At 44.0% G+C, this 27,480-nt stretch overlaps 1 protein-coding gene across 10 annotated transcripts in view; it reads right to left on the bottom strand.

Moving 5' to 3' along the window:
* ATOSA (atos homolog A) overlaps positions 1-27,480 on the bottom strand; it is a 95,526-nt gene that overhangs the window by 41,145 nt on the left and 26,901 nt on the right. For 2 of the 10 annotated variants that reach the window (XR_010591015.1, XR_010591014.1), the window contains exon 1: positions 13,713-14,590. The exons of 4 other annotated variants lie outside the window; for them this stretch is intronic. Coding sequence is in view for 1 of the 6 variants with exons in the window: in XM_005305074.5 (XP_005305131.2) it covers positions 13,713-13,728 (16 nt within the window). In the remaining 5 variants the exon portion in view is untranslated. Of the gene's footprint in view, positions 1-3,248; positions 3,316-13,712; positions 14,690-27,480 lie in introns of those variants that run through there. 4 more of the 10 variants (XM_042853912.2, XM_005305074.5, XM_065559452.1 and 1 more) reach the window with 4 other exon arrangements.

A 27,480-nucleotide genomic window follows, 5' to 3' on the forward strand; every position in this document is an offset into this window, starting at 1 on the left:
GACCGGGTGTTCTAGTCGAAAACCAGACACCTGGCAACCCTGGTGCTATTATAGCGCTTTAAGTGCAGAGAAGCCCTTACTCTATTCTTGAATTACTGTAATCTGTCTTTTACCTTTACACTTCAGCAAAACCTCTCTCTACAAAGTCATTAATGACCATTTCTTAGACATGGGCCTCTCCTCGGCTGTTGGCCTCCTTGAATTACTATATTTATTTTGTTGATAGAAAATAAGTTTTATTAAATTATTTGCAGGTGAAATAAGTATGGTTCAATGCTGTACAAGAGATACATATTACGTAACAAGGCCTCATGAATAGAGTGTGTGTGAGCTTCTAAACAAAGCTCATTTCATGGCACAGCATTAGCCTTCAACAATTATACATTTTTTGCAGCGTTAGAACATAGCAGTGGTTTTCAAATTACATTTTAAAAAAAATCCAAACACCTCTAAAGGAATTAGAATTAAATTTTCCTTTGAAACTAGAGTCTTCAATACTCTTCCTACCTCTATGGCCCATCTGCAGTTGTTATATCTGAACATTCCAAGTACTGCACGAGAATAGTTATTACTGTAGTTATGGCAGCAACTGTTGTTATTCACCCCTCTCTTCATACTTCTAACTTTCCAGACGTATTCTTTTTGGGCTTCAATTTTCCATGTTTGGTCTCTGCTCAATGATGAAATTTGAACAGAATCCCTTTGACCCTTTCTGAATTATAAGTACTGCAATGGAGAGGCGAGGGAGAAACATTTTCCCCCTCAAAGTAAAAAACCCCTCTCCAATCATGTTTTTATTGAAAAGTAACATCTGAAGTAGTTTGAAACCTGGCCTGAATAATATCCTTAATAAAATCGGTGTACTTTATTAGGTATGGGGGAAGAAAAGGGCAAACTAAAGTTAAAATCATTGGGGGGCAGAGAGGAAGAGTCACTCCTGAGCAGGCTCAGTAGGTATCTGCTATTATTTTAGCTGAACGGTAATTAATCTTATCATCCTTTGTGATCTCACTACCCATTCTCTAAAAAAAGAAGAACAGGAGTACTTGTGGCACCTTAGAGACTAACAAATTTATTAGAGCATAAGCTTTCGTGGACTACAGCCCACTTCTTCGGATGCATATAGAATGGAACATATATTGAGGAGATGTATATACACACATACAGAGAGCATAAACAGGTGGGAGTTGTCTTACCAACTCTGAGAGGCCAATTAATTTTTTTTTCTCTTAATTAATTGGCCTCTCAGAGTTGGTAAGACAACTCCCACCTGTTTATGCTCTCTGTATGTGTGTATATACATCTCCTCAATATATGTTCCATTCTATATGCATCCGAAGAAGTGGGCTGTAGTCCACGAAAGCTTATGCTCTAATCAATTTGTTAGTCTCTAAGGTGCCACAAGTACTCCTGTTCTTCTTTTTGCGGATACAGACTAACACGGCTGCTACTCTGATACCCATTCTCAGTTCAGGCTGATCCCGATAGTCTAGTCCCTACTCAGTGACTACTGGTGTGAGATTCCCTTCCCTATGGAAACACAGTAAAATTCCTCTTTAATCCAGCAGAAAGACAAAGCAGAGACTTCAGGGTGAGGTCGGGGGTTTCTCTTCAGCTGAGAATGCATTCTGAAAATTCAGACGAAACAGACAAGTAAACGTACTGCTGCCCAGTTTACCCAGACTTATAAAAAATGCTCAGACAAAACAACTAGACATGGTGAAAACTAACCCATTTCCCCTTGCCCATACATTTCACATTTTCACTGGAAAAGTAATTCAAGTGTTTTCCTTAACATCCCTTCCATCCACACACAAAACCCTCTTGCCAGAGTTTAGTGGTGCTTTCAACCCAGGAGAACTGGTACAGTTAGTGGTCTGAGCTACAGCCTGGGTTCTACTTTCACTAGAGCTGCTAGCCTGCCCATTTTGCAGCAAGGATGCAAGCTAAACCACTCAAGTGCTGATAGTCCTCCAATGCCTTCCCACAATTCTCCTGTGTGTTTAAAAGGACAGACAAGTTTTCCCACAATTCATTGGGAAAAATCAGAGTGTCTCAGCATAAAGAGCCATGGGATATGCCCCCAGAAGTCTAGCACACACAAGAGTGAGTGTAGTGCCAGTAAGGACCCAGTATCTTGGGTATGGTTTTAAAGTGTGGATGCTCACACCCAGGCTAAACTGAGTGCCAATCACCCAAGATAACTCTGCAGTGAAGATATATTCTGAGATGTGAACTTCAAAACCTAAATGGGATCACTATGGTCCGAATCCTGCTGCCGCTGAAGATAAAGGCAAAATCCACTGACCTCAGTGGAAGCACATTAGGGCCTTAAATGACATTAAGTACAAACTATTAAGGAGATTAATTTTTAAAATGCTAATGTAATATTAAAGCAGAATGGTTACAATATTTCCTGGAAGAATTTAAATATTTAAAAATCATTCTAAGGTCTAAAACATGCATGCCTCTTGCCCCTCAAGTATTTACAGAAGGACTTCTGAAAGCATAGTAATAGAAATATAGATCTGTTGATGCCTCCAATCCACTATTATATTTATCATTTCTATTATGATAGCCCCAAGAAGCTCCATCTGAGATTGGGACCCCATGAATGAGGTCTTGTACAAACAAACAGACACATACGGACCTTGCTATGAAGACCTTACAGTGAATTTATCAAACAGACAAAGGGTAGGAAGAAAAAATAGAGGCAGAGAGGGGTGAAGGAACTTGCTCAAGGCCACACAGCAGGTCAGCGGCAAAGCCAGGAACAGAAACCCAGGTCTTTTGATACACAGCGTTATGCCCTATCCACTAGACCAGTGGTCTCCAAAAACTTTTTTGATCGCGCATCCCATCAGTACAAAATTTTTGAGCACGCACTCCCTGCTCCCGGCCGAACTGTCGGAAAAAAAAAAAAGCTGCTCGGACTCCCAGCCGAACTGCTGGGAGGGGGCTCTGGTGGTGCTCCTCCTGCTGCGCACCCCGAAGGATCCCACTTTGGAGACCACTGCACTAGACCATGTTTCTATACCTTTTTGATTTTCTAATATGAGTGAGTAAATCATCTATGCTTTTCCTCACCAACCAACACATTCCAACTTTTTCTTATTCTTACCAGAAATTAGCAATCTTTTACTTTGTTTTAAGGTGACTATAAATCTGAATCTTTTTGCTATACTAATGGTATTAAATTGTAAATCAAATCGTATTTCTATAACTAGAAATATATCTAAATATCTTACCTCTTCCTTCTGTCCAAGTGTAACCCTAAGGTTTTCCCACCCCTCCTCTTGGACATTCTCACTGAAACTTAAAAAAAAAAAAAAAATTGCACTATTAAATAGACAGTTACCAACAAATTAGTTAACATTGCTGTCAGGTCCCTAGCTTTTGTATGTCCTGATTTTAACAATACAGCATTAACTTTGCATTAATGCAGTTTTCCGCAGCTAGTATCACAAGCATATTAGGTTTAGGATGTTAAAACTCTAGAGAAATAACAAATTAGGAAGCAGAGCACTGATTAGTAGTGCCAACTATTTCTTCTTCACCCATGAGAGATTTGTTATGTAGCACAGAAAATCTTGAAAAATTGCAAGCTATTAAAATATTCCAGAGCATGTAACCAAAAATATTATGCACCCAGTGGTGCAGTTAAATAGTTCAGATGGAAACAGTGTTATGGAAACAAGCTCCATTATTTGAATTTGTTCTTTTCAGAATCATTGCAGATAAAACTATACACACACCAATGATTTTGGATTTATTTGCAATGAGACTGTGATCATATTCAGAACACAAATTAGGTTTTTCCCAGTTTTGCTACCTGAAGTGCTTTATTCACCTCCCTGACTGCATGCGTAGTTATTCTCTCTACATTCCCCAAGCCCTTCTTGGAAACAGCTCCTCTATTCACCATTATTACATAATTTTTTAGGTCTACATAATTTTAGAAGGCTCTCTGGCACTGTGACCGACAGTTTTTTTCCTAAAATTGTTTAAAGCTGCTAACATTAAAAGTTAGGCAAATATTCATTGCTACAAAATCTACCATAACAAATTAAAACAAATTTTATACATACAAACTATATGATGAGCAAAATTATAAGTGTCAAAATTTTGATTTGGTCAAAATAACTAGTATAATTACATGAAAGTGGTTGGAGAACATTTGTGATGGTCATATTATTTAATTAAATTACTGTTTATTTATAGGCAGCCTTTTAAAAAGTCTCTTTTAGAATTTTAGTATCAACAAATTGTATATATAATCCAACTATGAGTGTACATTGTTTACTGTGTATAATTGCATATATACCAAAAGAAGAATGAAAAGGCCAAAGAGAGGGGGTATGAGATATGCTATGAATAGAGAATTTTCAGGAACTGGAAGTGAGATTGTACACACACACAAAGCCCCATATTGCTCCATTTGCATTCACACAAATTGTTTACGTGCTTAACTGCGTATTTATGCATGAAGTCCGATTTACTTGAGAAACTACAAGTGCAAAAATGACCATGGAACTGTATGTGCACTTCTGAGACCACTACACTACATGTTTGAAGACTTAATTTGGCCTTAATATATACTCTTGGGGGGGGGAAACCCTTAAACACAAGCAGTAAGTTATGTGAAGAAAGTAAAGCTAAGAAAGAACACTTTCTATCATACCTTAAAAAGCTATTTCAAGTCATTGTTTTTCAAAATTTGAAAGACTTTAGCTAGTAGTTACTGCATCAAGATGGAGGAAATAGTTACTAAAAAGTAAATTGCAATGAAAGTACATTGTTCTATTGACTAATTATTGCACTGCTAGATAGACGTGCAACAAATGTGTTGATGGTACAATTAGAGAATAAGTCCGTTTTTAGAACCTAACAGAGGTACTGAGGTAATCCTTTATCAAAACTACCAGAGAAACACAGTTTGCCAGCGTGAAGTGCTGAAGGGGCAAATTCTTTTAACAGAGGTACTGTAGTAAAAAGTGACAACACAAAGTGACAATCAGGTGACACTATTCGTATTCCAGAGAATACTGCTGATTTTAGGAAGTGGAATTTTATTCTGTAGTGTACTTTAAACTGAAGTCAATCAGCAAAAGTTGTAAGGCAAGTAATTTGGGCCTGGCAGGCACTCAGCTCTCCTAATGACTTAAATGTGACCTCTAAAATCAAGGACAGGATAGCAATGCCTAAGATTCCATAAATGTTGAAGCCTAAGGATCTGACCCAGTGAAAAGTCTTACTTGACTTCAGTGAGTGCTGGATCAAGTCATAAGGGCCAAATCCACAGACCAGTGTACAGCTCAGTCCACATGACAGGGTTTCTGTAAGATCAAGGCTATACTAGAAACTTTTGCCAATATAGTTAAATCATTTAGGGGTGACATTTTTTATATTGGCAAAAGCCCTAGTGTAGACACAGTTATACCAAAAAAAAAACATACATTTGCCAGCCTAGCTTCTACGCTAGACTGGCAAAAGCACTCTTATACTGCAAAAGCTGCATCTACACGAGGTGGGTCTGCAGGTATACCTAGTGTAGACGAGGCCTAACAGTGCAGAGGAAGACACTTTGATGTGGAGACTTATTGCCTTTGCACCAGTCACTGCACTTCCTCCAACATGGGGGCTGGGGGGGGGTGACGTGAATAGCCAGAACCCATGTAGTTACAGTATCATCAGCCCCACCATCCCCATGCTCTCTTCCAAGATAGCATGAGCTCAACTCCACCCCTAGACATATAAAGTGAAACCACACCACAGCAGCTCTCTCTAGGGCTCTGGTGAAGAGGGAAATTCTAAATTCTTAAGATTTTCCACCTCACAGATGAAGTTATCAATTGCCTTTAGTAGTTTGCCTTTCAGTACTATTAAAATTATTCAATTTTAGGCAATAAATGTTTTTATTTTTATTTCAACTATGTAAGTTTTCACAATAGGAAACATTTTAATTAAGTCCATCTATTAATAACCAGTGTTTTCTTCTTAAAAGTCTCATTATTAATACAAAGAAAACCATCATCTCATGGTTAAAATTTTACTTAAAGCAAACTTTTATAGTAATCTTTTACTACTAGAGTGTACAGTCTTGTTTTGGCAGCAAGGGGGTAGATATTAAAGAGAAAAATCAAAGAAACCAGAACCCAACTCCTCAACAAAAAGAAAAAATACCTTGATTTCTAACACCATGTATGCATAGGTACACTGCATACTACAAGAACAAATCTGTTTTCCCCATAGATTAAGGCTAGACTGCTTCATGCCTTATAAATGGAATTTCAATGTAATATTCTGACCGCCAATAAATGCGTTTTTCATCCGAATCATCTTTTTGTTTTAAAAGATTACTCTACAAAAGCAATCTTAAGATTAGGAAAATCACACCCATGCCTCCTCCTCTCTCCAACCATCTTATCCTCACCCTCTCTGCATTTAACCATGGCACCAGAGCCACAACTGATCATTTTCAAAATAATTTCTCCACTAAATAGGAAGCAGCACCACCTTCAGTTCAATCTCCCCTTCCCTGCATTTACCTGTGGCACCTATAGCCAGAAGCATAATTTAAACATATTTAGAATGATAGTTTCCTTATTAAACAGGAAGTAGCATCACTTCCACTTTTTGTTTACGTTATCTGCATAACTTGTATTATTCATTTTAAACTGCAAAATTTTAATCGGTCAGCTTCCAAAATGTAACAATATCAAAAATTAGTATTTAAGACACCATTTTATTGGGGGAGTAGATATTATAAAATTAAGGGTTCTGTATTACAATGTTGTATGGGTAGGGCTCTTCATTTTCAGTTTTTATTTTATTTAATTTTTCCCAGGAATTTATCAGTGTTTATTACCACAACAACAAAAACAGGTGAAAATCAGTGCAAAAAACTATTAATAATTTTTCTGGGTAAATATTGGGGTTTATTGTGGTGGATGGAAATACAGGAGAAAAAAGTATTCAGTAGATTAATGCTCTGAATTCCGTTCATCAATGTGGTTTGCTGCACAACTATAAAACAGAACTCAAAACATAATGCCACTTCTGAGTTTAAGAAAACATATCTCTAATCTCCAAATAAATGTTTTCATTTGAATAAACAGTTTATTCTTGTAGACTTGGAACTATTAGCCCAGGGGTCGGCAACGTTTGGCACGCGGCTCGCCACAGTAAGCACCCTGGTGGGCCGGGCCAGTTTTATTTACCTGCTGACGCGGCAGGTTCGGCCGATCGCGGTCCCCACTGGCCGCAGTTCGCCGTCCCGGGCCAATGGGGGCGTCGAGAAGCGGCGCAGGCGAGCAATGTGCTGGCCGCAGCTTCTTGCCGACCCCATTGGCTCGGGACGGCGAATCGCGGCCAGTGGGGGCCGCGATCGGCCGAACCTGCCGTGTCAGCAGGTAAATAAAACTGGCCCGGCCCACCAGGGTGCTTACCCTGGCGAGCCGCGTGCCAAACATTGCCAACCCCTGTATTAGCCTATAAATATTTACATTTAATAATTGGACCACACAATTTGTTTTTGTTTGTTTAAAACTTTCGAATACTTCCTTGTGTTCTGAAATGTATTCTGATACAGATTTCTGTTTTCTTCCCATTTTAGTGTGTAAAATCTTTAAACCGTTATCTGCTAACAGCTTGAAATGTGTACGTGGTGGGCGTGAGATTTATCAGCACATTCAGATGCACATGCGCTTCATAGCTTTCATGTGTGCCTGTTTGTTTGTTGTGTGTACCTTCTAGACTAATACATAGCCTTACTTCAACAGGCAACTATGCATATACACACAAACAAATATATTATCGTAATACATATTGTCATAACTATAAAGGGAAGGGTAACAGCTCTCCAGTGTACAGTGCCATAAAATCCCTCCTGGCCAGAGACTCCAAAATCCTTTTACCTGTAAAGGGTTAAGAAGCTCGGGTAACCTGGCTGACACCTGACCCAAAGGACCAATAAGGGGACAAGATACTTTCAAATCTGGGGGGGGGGGGGGAAGGCTTTTGTTTGTGCTCTTTGTTTTGGTTGTTGTTCGCTCTTGGGACTGAGAGGGACCAGACATCAATCCAGGTTCTCCACATCTTTCTAAACAAGTCTCTCCTATTTCAAACTTGTAAGTAAATAGCCAGGCAAGGCGTCTTAGTTTTCCTTTGTTTTCTCAACTTGTAAATGTATCTTTTACTAGAGTGTTTATCTTTGTTTGCTATACTTTGAACCTGAGGCTAGAGGGAGGTCCTCTGGGCTCTTTAAGTTATTTTCCATACTGATTTTACAGAGATGATTTTTACCTTTTTCTTTAATTAAAAGCCTTCTTTTTAAGAACCTGATTGATTTTTCCTTGTTTTTAGATCCAAGGGGGTTGGATCTGTATTCACCAGGAGTTGGTGAAAGGAAGGAGGGGGGATGGTTAATTTTTCCTTGTCTTAAGATCCAAGGGGGTTGGATCTGTAATCACCAGGAGTTGGTGAAAGGAAGGAGGGGGGATGGTTAATTTCTCCTTGTCTTAAGATCCAAGGGGGTTGGATCTGTAGTCACCAGGAGTTGGTGAAAGGAAGGAGGGGGGATGGTTAATTTCTCCTTGTCTTAAGATCCAAAAGGTTTGGATCTGTATTCACCAGGGAATTGGTGAAAGGTTTCTCAAGGCTACCCAGGGAAGGGAATTAGCTTTGGGAATGGTGGCAGCGGACCAGATCTAAGCTGGTAGTTAAGCTTAGCAGTCTTCATGCAGGCCCCCACATTTGTACCCTAAAGTTCAAAGTGGGGAAGCAGCCTTGACACATATACAGTATCTCATGCAATGTATTGTATTTTCCTAATAAAACATACATATATACACACATACATGTATACGTTTGAATGATAAAAAATTAGGGTGAAAATCATAACTGAATAATACTTTGTAAAGCCCAGGAATTTTTCAGTAAAAATTGGTTTAAACTGAAAATGAAGAGGCTTATGTATGGGACACTAAAATGCAATTAATTACACATCTCTTTTTTTAAAAGGTCTGTTCATTACTTAATCTATTTGCTGTACTATTCACCACTTGTTAAAATACTTGCCAAGGACGCCCCTTTGAAGTTAAAAAAAAAAAAAAAAAGTACAAATTATACCTGAAACAAAAGTTTCCCCCTTAACAATGTCCCCTTAAAAAAAAAAATTCACTCAGTATCTGTTGGCTAGGGGAAGAAGTGCTCATGCTGACACCTGACCCAAAGGCTCCCAACTGGAATTGGTTGGGAATTTTTCAGCAAAACTTTTCTCTTCAGAAAATGTCAATTAATTAAAAGCAAAATATATCTGTTTCAACAAAACTTTCATCTAGAAAGATTTCTCAGGTGCAGGATGGGCTATCTGCTATTCTGTTTGGTTTCTTCCCCCGCCCCAACAAAAAAAATGTCAAAAGGTCTCAGTGTCATTCTAATGTAAAATGAAAAATTCTAAAACCTCAAAATTTTTCACAACGCTAAATTCTTGTTTTGTGGCCAGCACTATTCCCAACTTCCTGTAAATCCCAGTCTTCATCCCCTCTCCCTACACCCACTGGAAAGTCTTTCATGTACAGCCTCAATGTGACAAAGCTGGCCAAATTTCTATTAAGGTTGAATTAGCAGCTTTCCCCTCACTGATCACTGGAAAGAGACATAAGGGGGTCTCTCAACCCAACTGCTAGGAACAGACCACCAAGCACCTCCAGTCTTGATTTCTCTGGAAAGGAGGAAGGAGAGAGGAGCATAATCTTCAGCCTGATGTTCTCCTCCTTTTTTTGCTTGGATGACAGGATAGAAGCGAGTCAGCCAGGAAATCTTCCCCTTTCCCAAAAGCAGGATGGTGTGGGAAGGAATTAATACTTAAAAGTGCAGATGATTCCTACCTAGAGAACTTACAGTCTAATTCTAGATGGGTCACAAATGAGCCACAAAAGCATAACAAACAGTGGAGAAGAAAGGGGTAAGGAAAGAGAAGGGTTAATACATTAGTAAGACCAAACAGCAACTCAGTGTATATGTACACATCTTGTTGGAACTTGGTTCCATTAAATTAGACATAAAATAACTAGTTTATGGAATGCAATAGGCAGGTACCTATTGAGAGCAAAAGAGGCCGAACACCATCACTGCAAGAGAACAGTATATCTGTGCAAGCAAATTTCTGTACTTGCAGACAGGACATTACACAGACATGGTTTTGTCAACAATGGAATTTGTTTTCTCTTAAAATTGCACACTGCAGCTTCAGTGATTGGTAATGAAATCTGAGATTCTTACTTAATTACATGACTCCAGGAAAAACACCAAATATTGCAAGACTTGTGATAGAATTGTGAGACTTGGCAACAACGTACCAAGTAATAATGCTAGTGCAGACAAGTGGCTATAACTACCATGTAATCTAGACCTAGCAGGGTTAGGTGACAGCAGTTAAGGGGCAGCTGCCTATCTACATTAATGCTCCCAGTGGTGGAGCTGCAGTGAAATTTAAGTGAAAAAGGCTAGTGAAGACACAGCCAATGAGGGCTCATATTTAACTGTGATGAGGCTACATCCTTCCTTCCACTTCCAGATCTACGAACAGTTTCCCTAGTTTCCAAGACTGCTCCATGAGCTTGTCTTTTGGAGGTCCATACTCATGCTTTCCCAGCCACTTCCCTTGAAACATTTCTTGTCTTTATCCTTTGCAATTTTCAAACTTCTCTCATTATAAAGCATACTGTGTATTTTAGATCCTCTATCTGGTATAAACCTCTATCCCACATAAACCTTCCCCCCTCAGAGCTAATGTCCTATGAAAACCCCACTGTTAGTAAGAGTGGGGCATCAGAATTAGTTCCCCTCTTCTTTCCTTCCCTGCCTGCCATTCCTCTGTACTGGTGACTCTGTAACTTGTCTACACTACAAATGCTTTGCTAGTATAGCTACAGCAGTACAGTTATACTGGCAAAGCCCCCATGTAGGCACAGCATAAACCAACTGTTTGTCAGCCAGTATACCACCTCCCTGAATGACATTGATTATGCTGATGCAAGCAGTCTTCCGTTGACATAATTACGTCTACTCTGGGGCCTTTGCCAGCATAGCTATGTTGACTAGGGGGTGTGGTTTTTTTCACACCCCTGACCAACATAGCTATGCTGACAAAACTTTGTCGTGTAGACCTGGTCTCTGTTAAAAGCTCATAATTAGGTACTGTGATAAAGGTATGTCAAACAATCATCCTCCTCCTTTCCCCCTCAAACATTTGTATCTTTCAATCCTTTTGGGTAAAGTCTTAGTTAAGCATTACCTTAATTAAAAAAAACACATTTTTTCTCCACTTGGTTTTTGAAGGCATATACATCTACAGAAAAAAAAAATCCAGTTCAAATGACCCGCCCCATTCATCCAATTCAAAAATGCAGAAGTACAGTATTCTTCTGTGCACAGACACAAAGGCTCAAACATACAGACTACTAAACACCTTGAAAATACAGATTTTAAAATTTCTCAAAAGTTAAACTGGAGTTATCAACAATTATGCTAAATAAGTTTATTCCATATCTTTTAAATTTTCTTCTTTCCAATTACCTATTGTGTGCTCATTATGGGTCTTTGTCCAACATGTTGGAGGTCTGTATCACAATTTAGGCCTTGGCAAACTGACAGCAATGCTTGTTTTGTGTCCTTCACTATTAATTTGCAACAAATGGAAGCAGGTGATTGCACACTTGACTGCTTGCTCTACTGTGGTGCAGCTGCTATGCAGAAGGCAGCACATGTAAACATTTGCATGATTCGTGCCTCTGTAAGAGCGTCTGTGGGCTGCATGTGGCATTTAGGCAGCACTTTCATAACCCCCTTTGTATATGGTATTACTCAAGTACATTAACAAACAGCACACATTTAAGCTACAGATATTCGTTTACTAAAATGGCTATTCACTTTCTCTATTTGTTGTGAAAACTTACCTTCATTTGGTGTTGATCTAAAAGCAGTTTAAACACTTTACTGAACATTCTATACTGTCTTTAGGTTCTTAGAGATAATTAGATGTAATCTCAATCTACTAAATGCCAGTTTCCATGAAAAATTTTTACCACTCTTACCACTCTTTTGTTTCTCAACAAATCCACTCTTCATATTGATTAAAAGACATTAACCATTCCAAAGCATCTTAAAATATGAACTAGACAACTGCATTTTCCTATCTGTTATGAGTTACAAAAGCATAGACAAAGGTCAATTAGAGCTTTTAGAATAGTTTAAAAACAGCAAATATTGACTCTCTGGTTTTATCTGATTATTTATTTTGAAATTTTGAATTCACCTCAGTGGTAGACAGCTAAGCTTTCAAACTTCAGTCATGTGATTTGAAGTCTAAAGATGCACACTACAAACAGCTTGCTTTGCAACAGTCAGCTTTCAAAAAAAATAATAATGCTCCTTTGCTTCTTAGTAGCACTTACCTGTTTTAAAGCATAAGCAATTGTTTTTAATCTGTGAATTTACATATTACTAATCAACCCGTGCTGTACATTTTTAATATACAATCGCAGAATATGATGTCTACAAAGGATGTTACAGAGTGTGGAAAATAATAATAGGCCTCTATGCAAGGTCCGTATTAACAATTGTATGATAAAAAGCTTAATGGAAAGCAGTTACTGCACATGCATATTAAATGTTTAACACCTCAATATCTAGACTATTTTAAAGCACTTCTCAAATACCAAAAAAATTAATACTACAGGAAAATAGAGATATATGTTTTTCAAAACTAAAAAGCAGTTAGGTTAAACAAAAAATAGCAGCAGGAAAAACAGAAAAAAATAAATAAAAGAAATGTATACAAGCAACTATGCAAGATTTTTTGAAAATTCTTTAGTATGACAAATAATAAAATTTGCTCACAGCCTGCTTGTTGGCTAAGTGAGGCAAATTTTTACAGCAATATACCCCAATAATATTGTTTAGAAGAGAAGCCATGACATATTTTTAACTCTAGGGGCATCAGCAGCTGTTGTTATACTGTATACAAGAACTGAAGTGGTAGAAACAGATACATTCTCAGTGCACTTTATTTTGCCTATGGATTAGTCATACAAAAATATGATCAACACCAGCAATGACCATTAAACAACATGTCTATTTCAACCTGCTGCTTACTGTTTACCTGACTTTTTTACTAAAAAGAATCCCATGTATCAAACTAAATAAATATTCTTTAACAGTTATAGTTGTTTTAGATGTATTTCTGGGCTGCACTTACCTGCATTTATATATCCCTGATTTATGCCAGGATTGCCCGATGCTGCCTGACCCTATCTGTGGCTGATTTCTTTGTTTAAAATGTTGCAATTGTATGATAATAGTCTGAATACAACTCTATTTGATGTTTAACTGATCCTATCTCCCAGGGCAAAAGGTATTTACTACAATGAGTTTCTGCTTCCTTTCCCTGAGCTCTACTGGTAAAATTAATTAATCCATTTAAACAGCAGAATTTAAAAAAAACTAACAATATCCAATTCTGCCTAATCAATTTCAGACTACCCCTTACCTTATATTATACCCTTTTCAGTATTTCCTAGACTGAACCAAAGCAGCAGCTGAATTCTCTCCTTCCCCCTCAACCAGAATCAGTGATAATATAGGAAGGCCTTAAAAAACAGGCTGTTTCTAAAATTAGAAAAAAAATAAACTCTTAATAAATCATTTACCTCGTTCTGGCTTCATTTTCACTCCCAGTCCGTTTCTTCCCAGATCTCTGAAATGAGCTTATAAGGGTTTTCGTCCTTCTTCTTCGGAAGACTCTCTGATGCTTTCTCTGGCTAGTTTTATTTATTTGTGTGTAAAACAATAAAATAAGATAAAACCCAGTACTCCACTCCTTAGGGCTTACAAGATCCTGCTGCTAACAGCTAGGCCTCCTCCTTGCATTCATTGTGGTGGCAGCAGCTGTCTGCGGAGAAAAGCTAAACACAGCTAGTCTCTCTCTAGAACTTGCCAATGTGTCCTTCCTTGACACAGCGTCTGAGCAGGTCTATTTATAACCTGCCGGGGTAAAATCCCATACCACTGCCACCTAAACTCACCCCCCCAGCAGAAAGAGCCTCTGAGTCACAGCCGCCACAGGCAATGTCGGCCCAAGCTGCCTGGCGTCCACTCCTTTTTACCTGCTCCAGGAGGGGGAAGACGCCAGACCCCTCCAACTGCCCCCCCCCCGCTCCTCTACACCAATGCTCCTGACTAGCAGCAGCCCGTCACACCATCGATCGCAAAAGGGGCTGGAAGAGAGGTCAGCCCCATCCCCGCGCCCCTTGCGCGGTCAGTGCCCCGGCTGATCTCGCTGCCTCCTCACCCAGCCAGGGCTGACCTGGATTTCGGACTCGTCTCTCACACCCTCCGCTCACGAGCGACCCCGCTCTGCCTGCCCGCCTAGCCCCTCTCCTAGCATACTGCGATGGGGGAGGACGGGAATTGTACCAGCCGGCACAGCCGCGTCCCGCCCTACCAGCTCCCTGTCAGTGCCCCCCACCTGCCCGCGTCTGACAGGGCTTGCGCAGCCCGCTCCGCCTGTCACACAGACACCCCCTCCAATCAACGCCCCCTGCGGGGCGGGCTAGCCCTGCACCGGCCCCTGGCTAGCGCCGGGGGCGGCCGCATGCCACACTCATCTCCCCCTCCGCGCCCGGCCACAGCCCCTGCTTGCCTGCCGTGCCCCGTCCCCCACGCCCTCCCGGGTCCGAGCGCGATGTCACAGGCTCATCTCCCTGGGCGAGGCCGGGGAATGGGGCGGCCGCTCAGGGGAGCGGATACCTGCTCTGGCAGCGCCACGACACCCCCTCTCCCCCAGACACGGCACCGCCTCTGCCCTCCGCTCGTCCGCCTCACTTCTGCCTCCCCCCCGCCACGGCCCCCTCCTCTCCCTGCTGCCGCAGAGGACTGTTGTCCATGGCTCTGCCTCCTGCCCGCCCGCCCTCCTCTCCGCGCTGCTGACTAACTCTCCTCCTCGCCGCCTGGCACTTCTCTGCCTCCGGCCAAACGGGCCGCACGCATCACATCCACCCCAGGCGTTGCCAAGCGCTGGAGCAGGGCTGGGGGGAGGGGGCGTGTGCTAAACTCAGCGGCTTCACCTGAGGCCAGAAGGGGGAAGGGAGGAGGGCCCCGGCGGGGACAAGTGTGTCCCGGCGGCTGGGCAGCGCTAGGACCCCGCTACACCCCTTCCTGCGTTCGCTCCGCACACTCATCCCCCTGCCTGCCCCGCTCCCCCTCCTCCCGGCTCTATTTGCCCTGTCAAAACACTGCCAGGGTCACATGGCCCAACAACAGCCAATCTCCTCTCGTCACTTCCTCCTTGGCCCCGAGCCCTGGAAGGAACTCAGTTGTTATAGCAACAAAGCCCAAGAACAACTTAGGCCTGATTGCTGCCTAAGGGTGACTCCTCTCCCCTCCCCCAAATCCCACCAGGTGGGGAAGGGAGCTGCAGCTGGCTTGACTGACAGGCTGCTCAGTTTAGTGTAAATATAGTTAGCATAGGCCAGGACAACAACAAAAAACCCTAAAAACTAACCGATTTATTTGGGCATAAGCTTTCGTGGGTAAAAACCTCACTTCTTCAGATGCATCTGAAGAAGTGAGGTTTTTACCCATGAAAGCTTATGCCCAAATAAATCTGTTAGTCTTTAAGGTGCCACCAGACTCCTTGTCATTTTTGTAGCTACAGACTAACACGGCTAACCCTGATACTTAACAAAAAACCCTATGATCAGGGTTTCTGCGGACACCCCCTCCCTGCCACTATGAACGGCAGTGATGCAGACACCCACTCCTACTACTGTAGTCAGCACTTATGCAGATGTCATTTCCTCATTAGCCCCAGGATTTAGGCAGATTATACCATGTCCCCATTATAGTTACAGTTTGTACAGCTAGTCCTTCCCCAGGGTGGGCAGGATTTATGCAGGAAACCATCTCCCCTTCTTCCCTTGTCCCAGATCAGAATTTATACAAACACACCCTTCCCGCTATGAGCAGGATTTAAATGTGTGCGCACACACGGTCTATGGTCAAATGTTTCATTAGCAAGATCATGGTACAGTTAAGACATATGCCTGATCCTCTCCCCACTAGGGCAGGTTATATGCAACCATTACCCTGACCATCTGACACAAGTACACTCATTATAGTCAGGATTTATACAAAGATGCCTCTCCCAACCCAAGCCTGAACATCTACACTACAATTTTATAGCCCTACAGCCTGAGCCTAGGAGTCCAAGTCAGCTGATCCATGCCAGCCACAGCTGTGTCACAGGTCTTTTATTGCAGGAGGGAGTTGACATACCCACACATACACACATCCTGATTTTCCATTGTCCTGCACCTAATGAAGCTATTTACATCAGTGCAAAGTAAGTGTCAAAGGCTATCCCATCAGAATGGTAGCATTTGGGGCCTACTTTGCATTTACTTTGCACTGGTGTAAATTTTATTAAAGTTAATGTTTAAAATTAAATATACACAAGTTAAGAGGGAAGGTACTGTACGTCTGGGGTCAGGCTTGAGTTACGAGGGGTTACAGGTTACAAGGATCACGACATACATACATATCACATAACCATCTTAGACCCAGATTGGAGTGTGGGAGTTTTTAAAGCGTCAGTGGATAGGTGGGCTCGGGTACACCACCCATGGAATGTATTAAGAGTCCAAGTCAGTATCAGTATAGCGAATAAGTACATGGGTGGTGTGCGTCCCTTGGTTCGTCAGGGAAGGAAGTGGGTTATTTCCCTGGTCGGTGGTCTCCATTACTCAACCTGGTATTGACGGTGTCCCGTGATGTGTTCCGTATAGCTGTCTCTGGACCACCCGATGGTGTCGGACACCATGAGTTGTCTCATGAGCTGGGCGTAGAGTCGACCAACTCCGCACGCTCTCAGTACCGGCTTGTTGTGGGGGTCCCACGAGCCCAGGGCTCCCACGATCAGGGCATGCAAATACTGAATTGCAATCAGAGTCCTCTGCTAAGGTAGGAGAAGCTGAATCTTCCCTCCTCTGGGACAGACCCCTGAAGACAGGGAGCAGTGATCAGGTGAAGAGAGAAGTTCCAGCCTGTCCCAATGAAGGGACTGCATGCACAGTTCAGCAGACAGCTCTTGTGCAGGTGGCCTCTGCTTCTAATACCTTTTACAAAACTTGGCTATTGCCTGGACCTCATGTGAGCATGTACCTTGGTCCCCAAATTGCCTTAATCTGACTCTGCAGGTCCAGCTAGGATTTACAGACAACTCCCTCCTTCAAGATGGGCACAGATCCCTGCACAGATACAAAAATGTGGATTCACATCCGCCAGAATCAATGTGCATCCAACCCAGAATCTGCTAGCTGTCTTTTATGTGTATGTACATCCACACTGCACCTGCAGCAGCAACCCGTCTCACAAGTCTAAAGCGGGGGGGAAGTAAGGGGTGAGATAAGCGAGCAGGGGGGCGGAGTCTTGTAGGGAAGAGGTGGCGCAAGGCCAGGGTCTGGGGATAAGGGGCAGCGCGGGGGGCGGTTTCTTGAGGAGAAGGGGTGGTACAGGGGTGGGGTCTGGAAGAGAAGGGGCAGCGTAGGGGTGGGGACTGGCCTGGGGGGAAGCAGAGTCGCATCGCGTGCTGCTTCCGGGGGCTCACGAGTGACAGTAGCAGCAGTGCATGTTGCATCACAGCGGGATGGAGGGGTGTGGCGTCAGGGCCCCATCCACCTCTATCGCTGGGGGTGGCGCCACTGCCCAGGAACCAGCAGGCCGGGCCATGGTGGGGATGCTAGTGCTGCCTGAGGGGCCCGAGCTGCTGGACAGGAAGTGGCGAAGAGAATGGGAGCTGGACAGCCCCGACTCCGGCCTACCACCCAGCCCCAGCCACTGGCTGCTGTGGGCCAGGTGCAACGGGTGAGTAGAGCCCTGCACCATTGTATCCACATCCAATCCACTATCCGCAAAAATGGTCCACGGATATCCGCATCCACACGGACGTGGACATCTGTGGATATGAAGTGGATATCCGTGGATTTGCAAGGCTCCACTTATGGAGACAACCTCCTCCCAGTATGGTTAGAACTTATATAGACACTCCCATCCCCTCTAGGACTCAGTCTTGTGTGGACATCCCATCCCTACTATGAATTTACACACACACACACAATGCAGACAACCCTTCCAACTGTGGCCAGGATTAATGCAGACACACACAGAGTTAGGACCTATGTAGATGTGCCCTTCCACGCTACAGCCAAATATAGGCAGACACAATCTCCCTACTATGGCCAGGACCTTTGGATTTGTTACAGAAGGTAGTTTTAGCTCTTCTGTATACAGTACCTATTCTGCAGATTCAGTACCAGATTTTCAAGAACTGGCACCAAGTACATTAGTAAATATGATGGATTCCAAGTTCCCTTTGTCTGCCAAATGAGGGGGTCCCTAGTTTTGCCACATACAACTTCTCCCCCCAACTTCCTCCTTATAGCGTGGCAGCCCAACTATTGCAAGGTACTCAAAATCCCAGAGCAACTCAGTCTTGTGCTATTTGTCCTACATAAACTGTACCTATTTTCCTCTCTCAAATATTGATGGAGGCACTTCTATATCCTGCAACTACAGAGAGTAAATTGCCTGACAAACATCCTTGCCTCATTTTACTCATAGCCCAGGATACATAGGTGAATGAGAGAGTGTTACAAGCAGAGCTTTGATATTTAGACTCATAAATAATTGGGGAAGCGTCACACTCACATTGTGTGCGACTGCCCTAGACTTGCTTGGTAATTACAGATCTCAAAGCTCTTTACCGGATGCAGAATAATTGCAAAGGTGTTAATTTTGCAATATAAAAGGATTGGAGATGTACAGATATGTGGAGTTCATCATGACTGCATAAAGTATGACTCAGCCAGAGTTTTTATCCTTCTACTTGTGGTAGCCAATTTAATGAAAATTTACATCATTTTTGTCACTATATATAAGATACTGCAGACCTTTCTGCTCTAATACTGGCTTTACAACCAAAATAAATCTTTAACTATCTATTGTTTACATTAAACCATAACTTTTAAAATAGTAAACTTCTTTTAATGATTGTTAACTCAGTACTAAAGTGGGATTAAGACTTTTAAAGTCTTTTTACAACAAATGGACCCAACCATTAAAGTTCAGACCCAGAGCCAAACTTTCCCAAAGTGTGGGAGTGCTCAGATCTTGGAGTTTTTACAAGGGATGTTACTTTTCAAAAAGACTGCCTGCTACTAGCACCTGGCTCACAGGAATTTAAAACTCTATCTTCAAACATGTTTTATTTATGACAATAAGTTCTTCTTGATTAATGGGCCAAATGCTGTGCACGCACAGCCCCCGTTGTTTTCAGTTATCATGGCACTTCTTAGGATTTGAAGCCAATGGTAGCTGTGAGTATTTTGCACATCATAGTATTTGAGACCTAATTCTGAGAACTTAATCCCTGCAGGCTGAAAATGAGGGAGAGGAACTAACTGAGGCTGCAGGGAAGGACATGAATGGAAAAACAGGGCAAGAAAAATTGTGAAAATTGGGGAAAAGGAGATGGAGATATGGGAGAATGGGAGAGGCATGAGAGCAGAAGGAAAAGGAGAGGTTAAGGATACAAACAGAGGAAAGAGAATGGTGTATGAGAATGAGAAGAAAATATTGGAGGAAGGGAGAGGAGAAAACTGAGGAGAAGAAAACAAGAAATACCAAAGGATTAAAAATGAGGGAGAGAAAGACAGGCATTCAAAGATAGAGAAAATCTACACATCCAGCAACAGCCCCCACCTTCTGCCACAGGCAGGAAGTACGATGAGGAGCCTTAAGGTAGAAAACCTGAACAAATGTCACAATAAAGACAAAGAGGAGGAGAAAGGCCAAAAGAAGAAGATAATAGCAGGCTAGGCCTGCGTTGTGCAAAGCTGTAAAATACCATGCAGGAGATCTAGGCGAGTCAGCTTCTTGTCCTCCTAGTTTCATTCCTTGGCTCAGCAGGGGCTGGGTGCACTTGGGAGGATACTACTGAGCCCTGGTTCAGGGAAGAGGAAAGAGAAGAAAGGCTGAGTGTTTCGCCTTTTATGGTGGATGTGAGACACAGACCAGGAAGTACTATGGCAGGAAACATATAATGATTTGAGACACTTTTTAAAATAAAAAATAATATATTTCAATAGCTTCAGTTTCAGGATTTAGCAATGAAGGTGGTAGAATAGGACAGCCCAACAATCCCTAATTGAGACCCACATTTACTTTCATTCGAGATAAGCAAGAAAGGGATTAAATGAAGAAAAGCCTGTTTAGAAGTAAGAGACAGGTGAAGACTTCATACCAGTAAGATATTCTCACTTGGTATAATAAGTGATGGCTAAAGAATGGCAATGATCCTTTTGCCCATTCCTTGGACAGTCACATACCAAATGATGAGCACTGTATGAATGCCTCGATAGACAGAGCGTGTTGAAAGCCTCTTGGCACAAACTTGTTTAAGGGGAAGAAGGCAGGTGCATATTAAAGGTATCTGGGACTTTTGCTAATACAATACCATTAATAAAATTTGTTTCTGACTTGAGAAAACATAAATGGGGTTAAAACATCCTAATTCAAATTTTTATGGCTGAGTTACAAATCTCACAAAAGCAGATTTAGTTTGGAAATGCTAGCAGAATTTTAGCACTACACAGTACAAATAGAATAAAAATAAACATCACATGTCCTTGGGGTGAATGCATAGCTGTATTTACTTTCAGAACTCTTGCCATTAGGACAGTCTCTGCAATCTTAATATTTACTCCAAGGATGTCCATTAGTCTGTATTTATCAGGGCATGTGCAAGGAAATGACGTCTGATGCTGCAGATCAAGATTCCTGTAATTCCAAAGTGAGGTGGCACTACTGTTTTGGGATAGCTGGTAATGTGCTATAAGACTTCCATAAGGTACTCAAAAATCACAGCAATAGGCATGGTATGACAACTTAAATATAAGAGAATAGGAAAAACAACCTATTGAGGAAATGTGTTTTCTAGCACACTGTACAAATCTGCTATAATTTAATCATCAGCTGTAGTACTGATCAATTTTAGAAAAAGCATTAGATAGTCTGGCAATCCTACAGGGGACTCCAGTAGCTGTCAGACAGCCCCACAATGCGTAAGGCCTGTGCAGAACTCCTTTGTATAAAAAACACTAGCCAAGAAGCTCCAAATTTTGCAATGGTCGGTGAGACAAACACCAGCCCTCATCCATTCCCTCTACCCAAAGACTGGAGTGAACTCGGGAGACTTATAGCTCAGCAGCCCAAGAGACAATCCCACAAGCAGTCAGTCAGTAGCCTAGCTCCAAGGCCTGTCCCAAAAGAGAGCAGTGGTTCACCCTCTGTGACATGCCCATCAACTGAACTGATTGCACAGTCTCCTAGTATATATAGGTAGCCTCATCCAGTCATGAAACATGTGACAAAACTCAGTTTTCAGTCTCAAGTTACAGACCATCAATCATCAGTGTCAGAGTGACGAAAAAAATATATTTTTTCTGCACAATTCCTCTTCTCCCGCCTACCTCCCAAAATAATCAAAGTTTTGAAGACAAGTAGAATTTGCACGAAAAAATGAGAAATTTCAAGAAGTAAACATGATTTTGTGGGGCATTTTGCTTTCTTCTAAGCAGCACTTTTAAACTGTTTTTTGTTCCCATCTGAAAATTTTCAACCAGCTCTACTGATGACTTTTGCAACATAACTGAGCACATTTTCCAGGAGTTGCAAGTGACACTATAGTATGGTGGATGGGCAAACAGGCTGGCTGATCAGTAGAGTATTACTGAAAATGGAGAAATCGTGGCATTTTGCTTCACAGAAAGGAATGGGAAAATGTTATTTTAGGGGAATACTTTATTAGAAAATCCCACATTTCAATATCTCTGGCATCCCTTTGGTCTTTTTCATTTGGTTTTTAACTTAGAAACATTGCCATTATATTCTTATATTTACTCTTTGTACAGTATAAACCTAAATAGATTTACTCTGCATAATAGTAAATTTATAATAGTATTTTAAGTAGTTTGTGTCCTAGTTTATCTATGCATTAGGGTTACCATATTTTAATTTAAAAAAAGGACACTCCACGGGGCCCCGGCCCTGCCCCAACTCCGCCTCTTCCCCTACTCTAGCCCCGCCCCTTCCCCACCCCGCCCCTTCCCCTGAACGCTCCGCCCCCTGCTCCTCCCCTGCTTCCCGCGAATCGAATGTTCGCGGGAAGCCTGAAACAGGGAGGCAGCAGGTAAGCTGGGGCTGGGCGCGAGGAGTCACGGCCCAGTCCGGGCCCCCCCGGCCAAGCAGCTCCCTCCGGCGGCCAGCTGGCCCCGGCCAAGAGGCTCTGGTCCCGGAGGCTCCGGCCCAGCTCGGCTTGGGCCCTGGGGCGCCAGTCCCGGTTCCGGCCGAGCAGCTCCGGCCAAGCACCCCCAGCCCCGGTCCTGGTTCCGGCCGAGTACCGCCAGCCCCAGCGGCTCGGGCACCCCAGGCCCCGGTCCCAGCGGCTCCGGCCCAGCTCGGGCCCCGGTTCCGGCCGAGCGGCTCCGGCCCAGCACCAGCCCTGGCCAAGCACCGCCGGCCGGCAGCCGAGCACCGCTGCCCCAGCGGCTCCAGCCCACACCCAAGGCCCACGACCCCTCCCTCCCTATTTTCCCCGGACATGTCCGGCTTTTTGGGATTTCCTCCCAGACAGGGATTTGAGGACCAAAAAGTCGGACATGTCCGGGAAAATCCAGACGTATGGTAACCCTACTATGCATCCATAAAGGGCCCAATACTGCTCCCACTGAAGTAAATGGGAGTTTTGATCATGTGAGCAGTTTATACATTTCTCTCCCATTGAAATTAATGGGACTACTCACATGAGTAAGTTACAAAACAGGGCCCTTTACAGGCAAGTTAAATTTGGTCATAACACCACAGATGAAAGTCTTTCTAAGGTGACAGAAAGTGCACAGAGCTCTCTGGCCAAGCGTTATTTGTTTTTGAAAATTATGGTACAAAATGGGCCAGATCCTGTGCTATTTGCACCACTCCAGTGGCACAATGGGGGTGGACAGTTGCCCTAACTGGATTCCCCTGACATAGAGAAATCTTTGAGAGGTATAAAACCAATATAGCCAGCATTCCGCCACTTGCTTCACCCCACCTCCCATTAAGGCACAGGGAAGGTTCTATGTTCAGGAGCATGGCTGGGAACAAGGCCAGAGCACACTGTTCTTTGGTGAACTCCAGCCAGTGTAGCAGTCCCTAGGGGACAGTGTAGAAGTCTTTAGGCTTCTCTCAGTTATGCTGAGGGTCAATCTCAGGCTCATGGAGAGTGGAAAACTAGCTTAGATCCACCTTTCCCCTCGCCCCTGGATCCTAACACAAGCACAGCTCATGATCCCCTGGAATCTAGACCCATGTCAGAAAGAGTGACAAAGTCATGCTGTATTCACAGATATAAAATATTGTTTGTGAGATCGCTCTGCATACTGGATAGACAGTTCTGATGTATGTGTATATGGTAGGGTGACCAGACGTCCCGATTTTATCGGGACCGTCCCGATATTTCCTTGTTTGTCCCGCGTCCCGACCGACATGCGGTCGGGACACTGGACAAACAAGGAAATGCCCCAGAGCCTAGAGGCCGGAAGTGCTCGCACCCCCCCCCCCCCCGCCCCGACTCCGCCCCCTCGTCCCCCGATTGGCTCCCTCCCCAAATCCCCGCCTCTTCCCCGGGCTCACCATTCCCCCTCCCTCCGCAAGCGCCGGAGGGAGGCCCGGGAGACTCAGGGGAAGCGCGGGGCCGGGGTGAGTAACAGTCCGGCCTGGCCCCGAGCAGGCAGGACTCAGTTGGTGGTAGGGCGAGGAGGGGGCGGCCCGCGGGGCCAGGCGGCGGCTGTTGTTGTCCCCCCGGGCAGCGGGACTCGGGAGCAGCCGCTGCTGCAGCTCCCACTGCCGCTGGGGGAGGAAGCGGCCAAGGCGCTCCGCGGCTCTGGCGCCTCCGAACCCCCCGAGCCGGGGCCTGCTGCAGGGACCCAGCAGCACGTACGCTGGGCCCAGCCCCTGGCCAGTTGCGTCTGGGCTGCTGCCCAGCTGGTGCTATCCCGCGGCGGCCCCGGGGCGGAGGCATCGGCAGCCCAGTCCCGTTCGTTCCCCTGCGGGACGGGGGGGCTGGGGCCTGCTGCCCCCACTCCGGGGCCGCCGCGGGATAGCACCAGCTGGGCAGCAGCCCAGACGCGCCTGGCCAGGGGCTGGGCCCAGCGAACGCGCTGCTGGGTCCCCGCAGCAGGCCCCGGCTCGGGGGGTTCGGACGCACCGCAGCCGCGGAGCGCCATGGCCGCTTCCTCCCCCGCGGCAGTGGGAGCTGCAGCAGCGGCTGCTCCCGAGTCCCGCTGCCCGGGGGGACAACAACAGCCGCCGCCTGGCCCCGCGGGCCGCCCCCCTCCTCTCCCAACCACCCAACTGAGTCCTGCCTGCTCGGGGCCAGGCCGGACTCTTACTCACCCCGGCCCTGCGCTTCCCCTGAGTCTCCCGGGCCTCCCTCCAGCGCTTGCGGAGGAAGGGTTTTTTTTTTTTTGGCCCCGCCCCCCGCCACGCCCCCCCCGCATCCCGATATTTGTCTTTGGTGATCTGGTCACCCTAGTATATGGAGATGGTGAAATCAATACTTTCAAACTTGGGTAACTAAAGTTATATTTTAAATCCATATTTAGGCACCTGAATAGTGGTCTGATTTTCAAAGGTTCAGAGTATCTCTAATTCCCACTGACTTCAGTGGGATTTGTGGGTCCTCAACATTTCTGAAAATCAGGCCACTCTATTGTGATGCCTAACTATGGAATTAAGAGCCTAATTTTAGGCACCAGTGTTTGAAAATGTTGGTCTGGGGCCCTGCTCCTCTGTTCATTACATCAGTTTTCCCTGTTGTAACTCCTCTGAAGTCAACTGAGTTACACCAGCATGGAACCTGTGTAAAAGACTGGAAGATCAGGTTCTAAAGCACCACTATTCCCTGTCTTGGGTTTTGGTTTCTTTCTTAAAAATATATAAATAATAAAATTTGTGTTAAATGTTTTTCATGGGAGTAAGTGAAACTGCCCAGGTGGAATCAATAGATGGCCTGGCATGCAACCTTTGTATGTATTGATCTACAAGCTGTTTATCTGCTCATACAATCATTACCAAATTGTTTATTACTTAAATTTACTGCAGTTTGACTCTCCTCAGCCAATCAAAATATATAACTATTATCAAGTTATCACCTCCATAAACTCACTTCGAGGAGTTAATAAACTGGCAGCTGATGAATCTTTTATTCCAAGTGCTCCCATCAATTTGTTTCTTTTCCGACTTGCACTTTCTGATGACAGATACAATTCGCCACTGACAAGCTAAAGAGAGGTTTAACTTACAATACAGTAATGGCACCCCCAACATAGTGGAATTTATCACTTGTCAAAAAGAATTTCCTAGACTCCACACTTCGCCATGAAACCTCAGTTTATGAACAGAAGGTTGGTTTGTTTTTGTGCACCCAAGGCCAGATCCTTTGAAGTGCTAAGTGCTCCTGCAATTCCCATTGGCCACATGACTGGGAGCCTGATGGTATATGATGCTAAATGCCTTCAATGCTCATTGAAGTCAATGAGAGTTGAGGCTGCTCAGCGCCCTCACTTGATCAGGCCCCATATTCTTCAAGCATTGATTTTCACGGTCACAAAGGAAGATATACATCAATCACACTCTCTTTTAGCCATTTGAAAGTAAGCGCTCCTGCTGGATTTCCATAAACTCACAGTTTGGAAATAGCTTGACAGAAGCTGCAGTCTGCACTGTGACTATTTTTAGTTCTCACGAGGCTTTACTATCATCTCACTTCTAAAATCAAGCATGAGTGTGGATCAACTGATGGACTTTCAAGATCTCTGATAGGGCTGCTTGATATCAGAAGTCATGGGGAATTAGCATTTTCCTTTTTCAAGAATTCACATGGTGATACCCATGTGATTACCTTAGATTACCTTTTTGCACATCATCTTTGTAACTTGTACAGCCTCCGCTCGCTCTGGACCAACTCATACGGAAGCATTGTATGCGCTCTTCTATGGATCATTTTGGCAGATGAGCTGGCATGCATAATTGGATACTGATTCAAAACAGAAAATTGAAGTCTAATGTGGATGAATGACGACAAAGGGTGAGGCTCATGGAAGCAGAGAACTGCACGGGAGCTCAATTACAGGTATATAAAGATTTGGCTTGCCTAAAAAAAAGGATGAGTCATCTGTATACACCTTAAGTCTGCGTGAATCCTTCTTCAGTAAACTAGCAGCAATAATCTTTCATTGCACAAACACAATGGCACAGTAGGGAGGTTACACATCAGACAATTAATTTATCTGGAGGTGGAAAAACAGGGAAAGTCCTTCCTCTGAAGTACAATGTTCTTTCTCTAGCTCTAATATTTCATTATATTCCAAACTGGAAATAATTTCCCCCTCCCATATTTTTCAAGGCTTGGTATTATCAGTGAATATCATTATTACACACTATTTCCATTAACTTCAGTTCCAGGTAAATGTTAATGATAAACATATAAGTATTCAGATGGCACTGCTAAACAATCTTACAATTTATTTTATTAACATGCAAGCAATGTACTGTCTTGGGAGAAATGCTGTATTTTTATTTTATTTTTAGGGAAGTTGTTGCAAGCAGAAAAAGCATATGCTCTCTACCTTAACCTCTCTAATTAGAAAGTATTGAGGCAGTGTTACTCCCCAGAAACTGGACATAAAAGTCTTTTGGCTGAAAGTTCTGAGAGAGGAAATAGCCATGTATGCTTTACCACTACTCTTCAAGAAACAAATTTCAGTCTACATTATTTTTTTTTTCTTATGTGAGTTTTTAAGTTAGATCTTTAATATGACATGCCTCGGCTTTGTCTTAAAGGGAGCCAGGTGTTTGGTTTTTGACCAGGCCTGGCAGCTCCACTGCTCCCATTGGCCAGGAACTGCAGCCAATGGGAGCTTCAGGGGTGGCACCTGCAGACAGGACAGCGTGCAGATCTGCCGGGCTGCATCTCCATGTAGGAGCTGGATGGGGGACATGCCACTGCTTCCGGGAGCTGTTGAGGTAAACATTGCCCAGAGCCTGTGCCCCAGACTACGGCCCACGGCCCGACCCTCTGCCCCAGCCCTGGCCCCCTCCCCCCCTCCAAACCCCTCAATCCCAGCCCAGAGCACCCTCCTGCACCCCAAGCCCCTCATCCCCAGCCCCACCCCAGAGTCTGTACCCCCAGCTGGAGCCCTCACCCCCACCCGCACTCCAACCTCCTGACCCAGCCTGGAGCTCCCTCCCATACTCCAAACCCCTCGGCTCCACCCCCACAGCTGAGAGCCCCCTCCTGCACCCCAAACCTCTCATCCCTGC

Source organism: Chrysemys picta, chromosome 10 (genome assembly GCF_011386835.1).
Source record: "Chrysemys picta bellii isolate R12L10 chromosome 10, ASM1138683v2, whole genome shotgun sequence".
NCBI lineage: Eukaryota > Metazoa > Chordata > Testudines > Emydidae > Chrysemys > Chrysemys picta.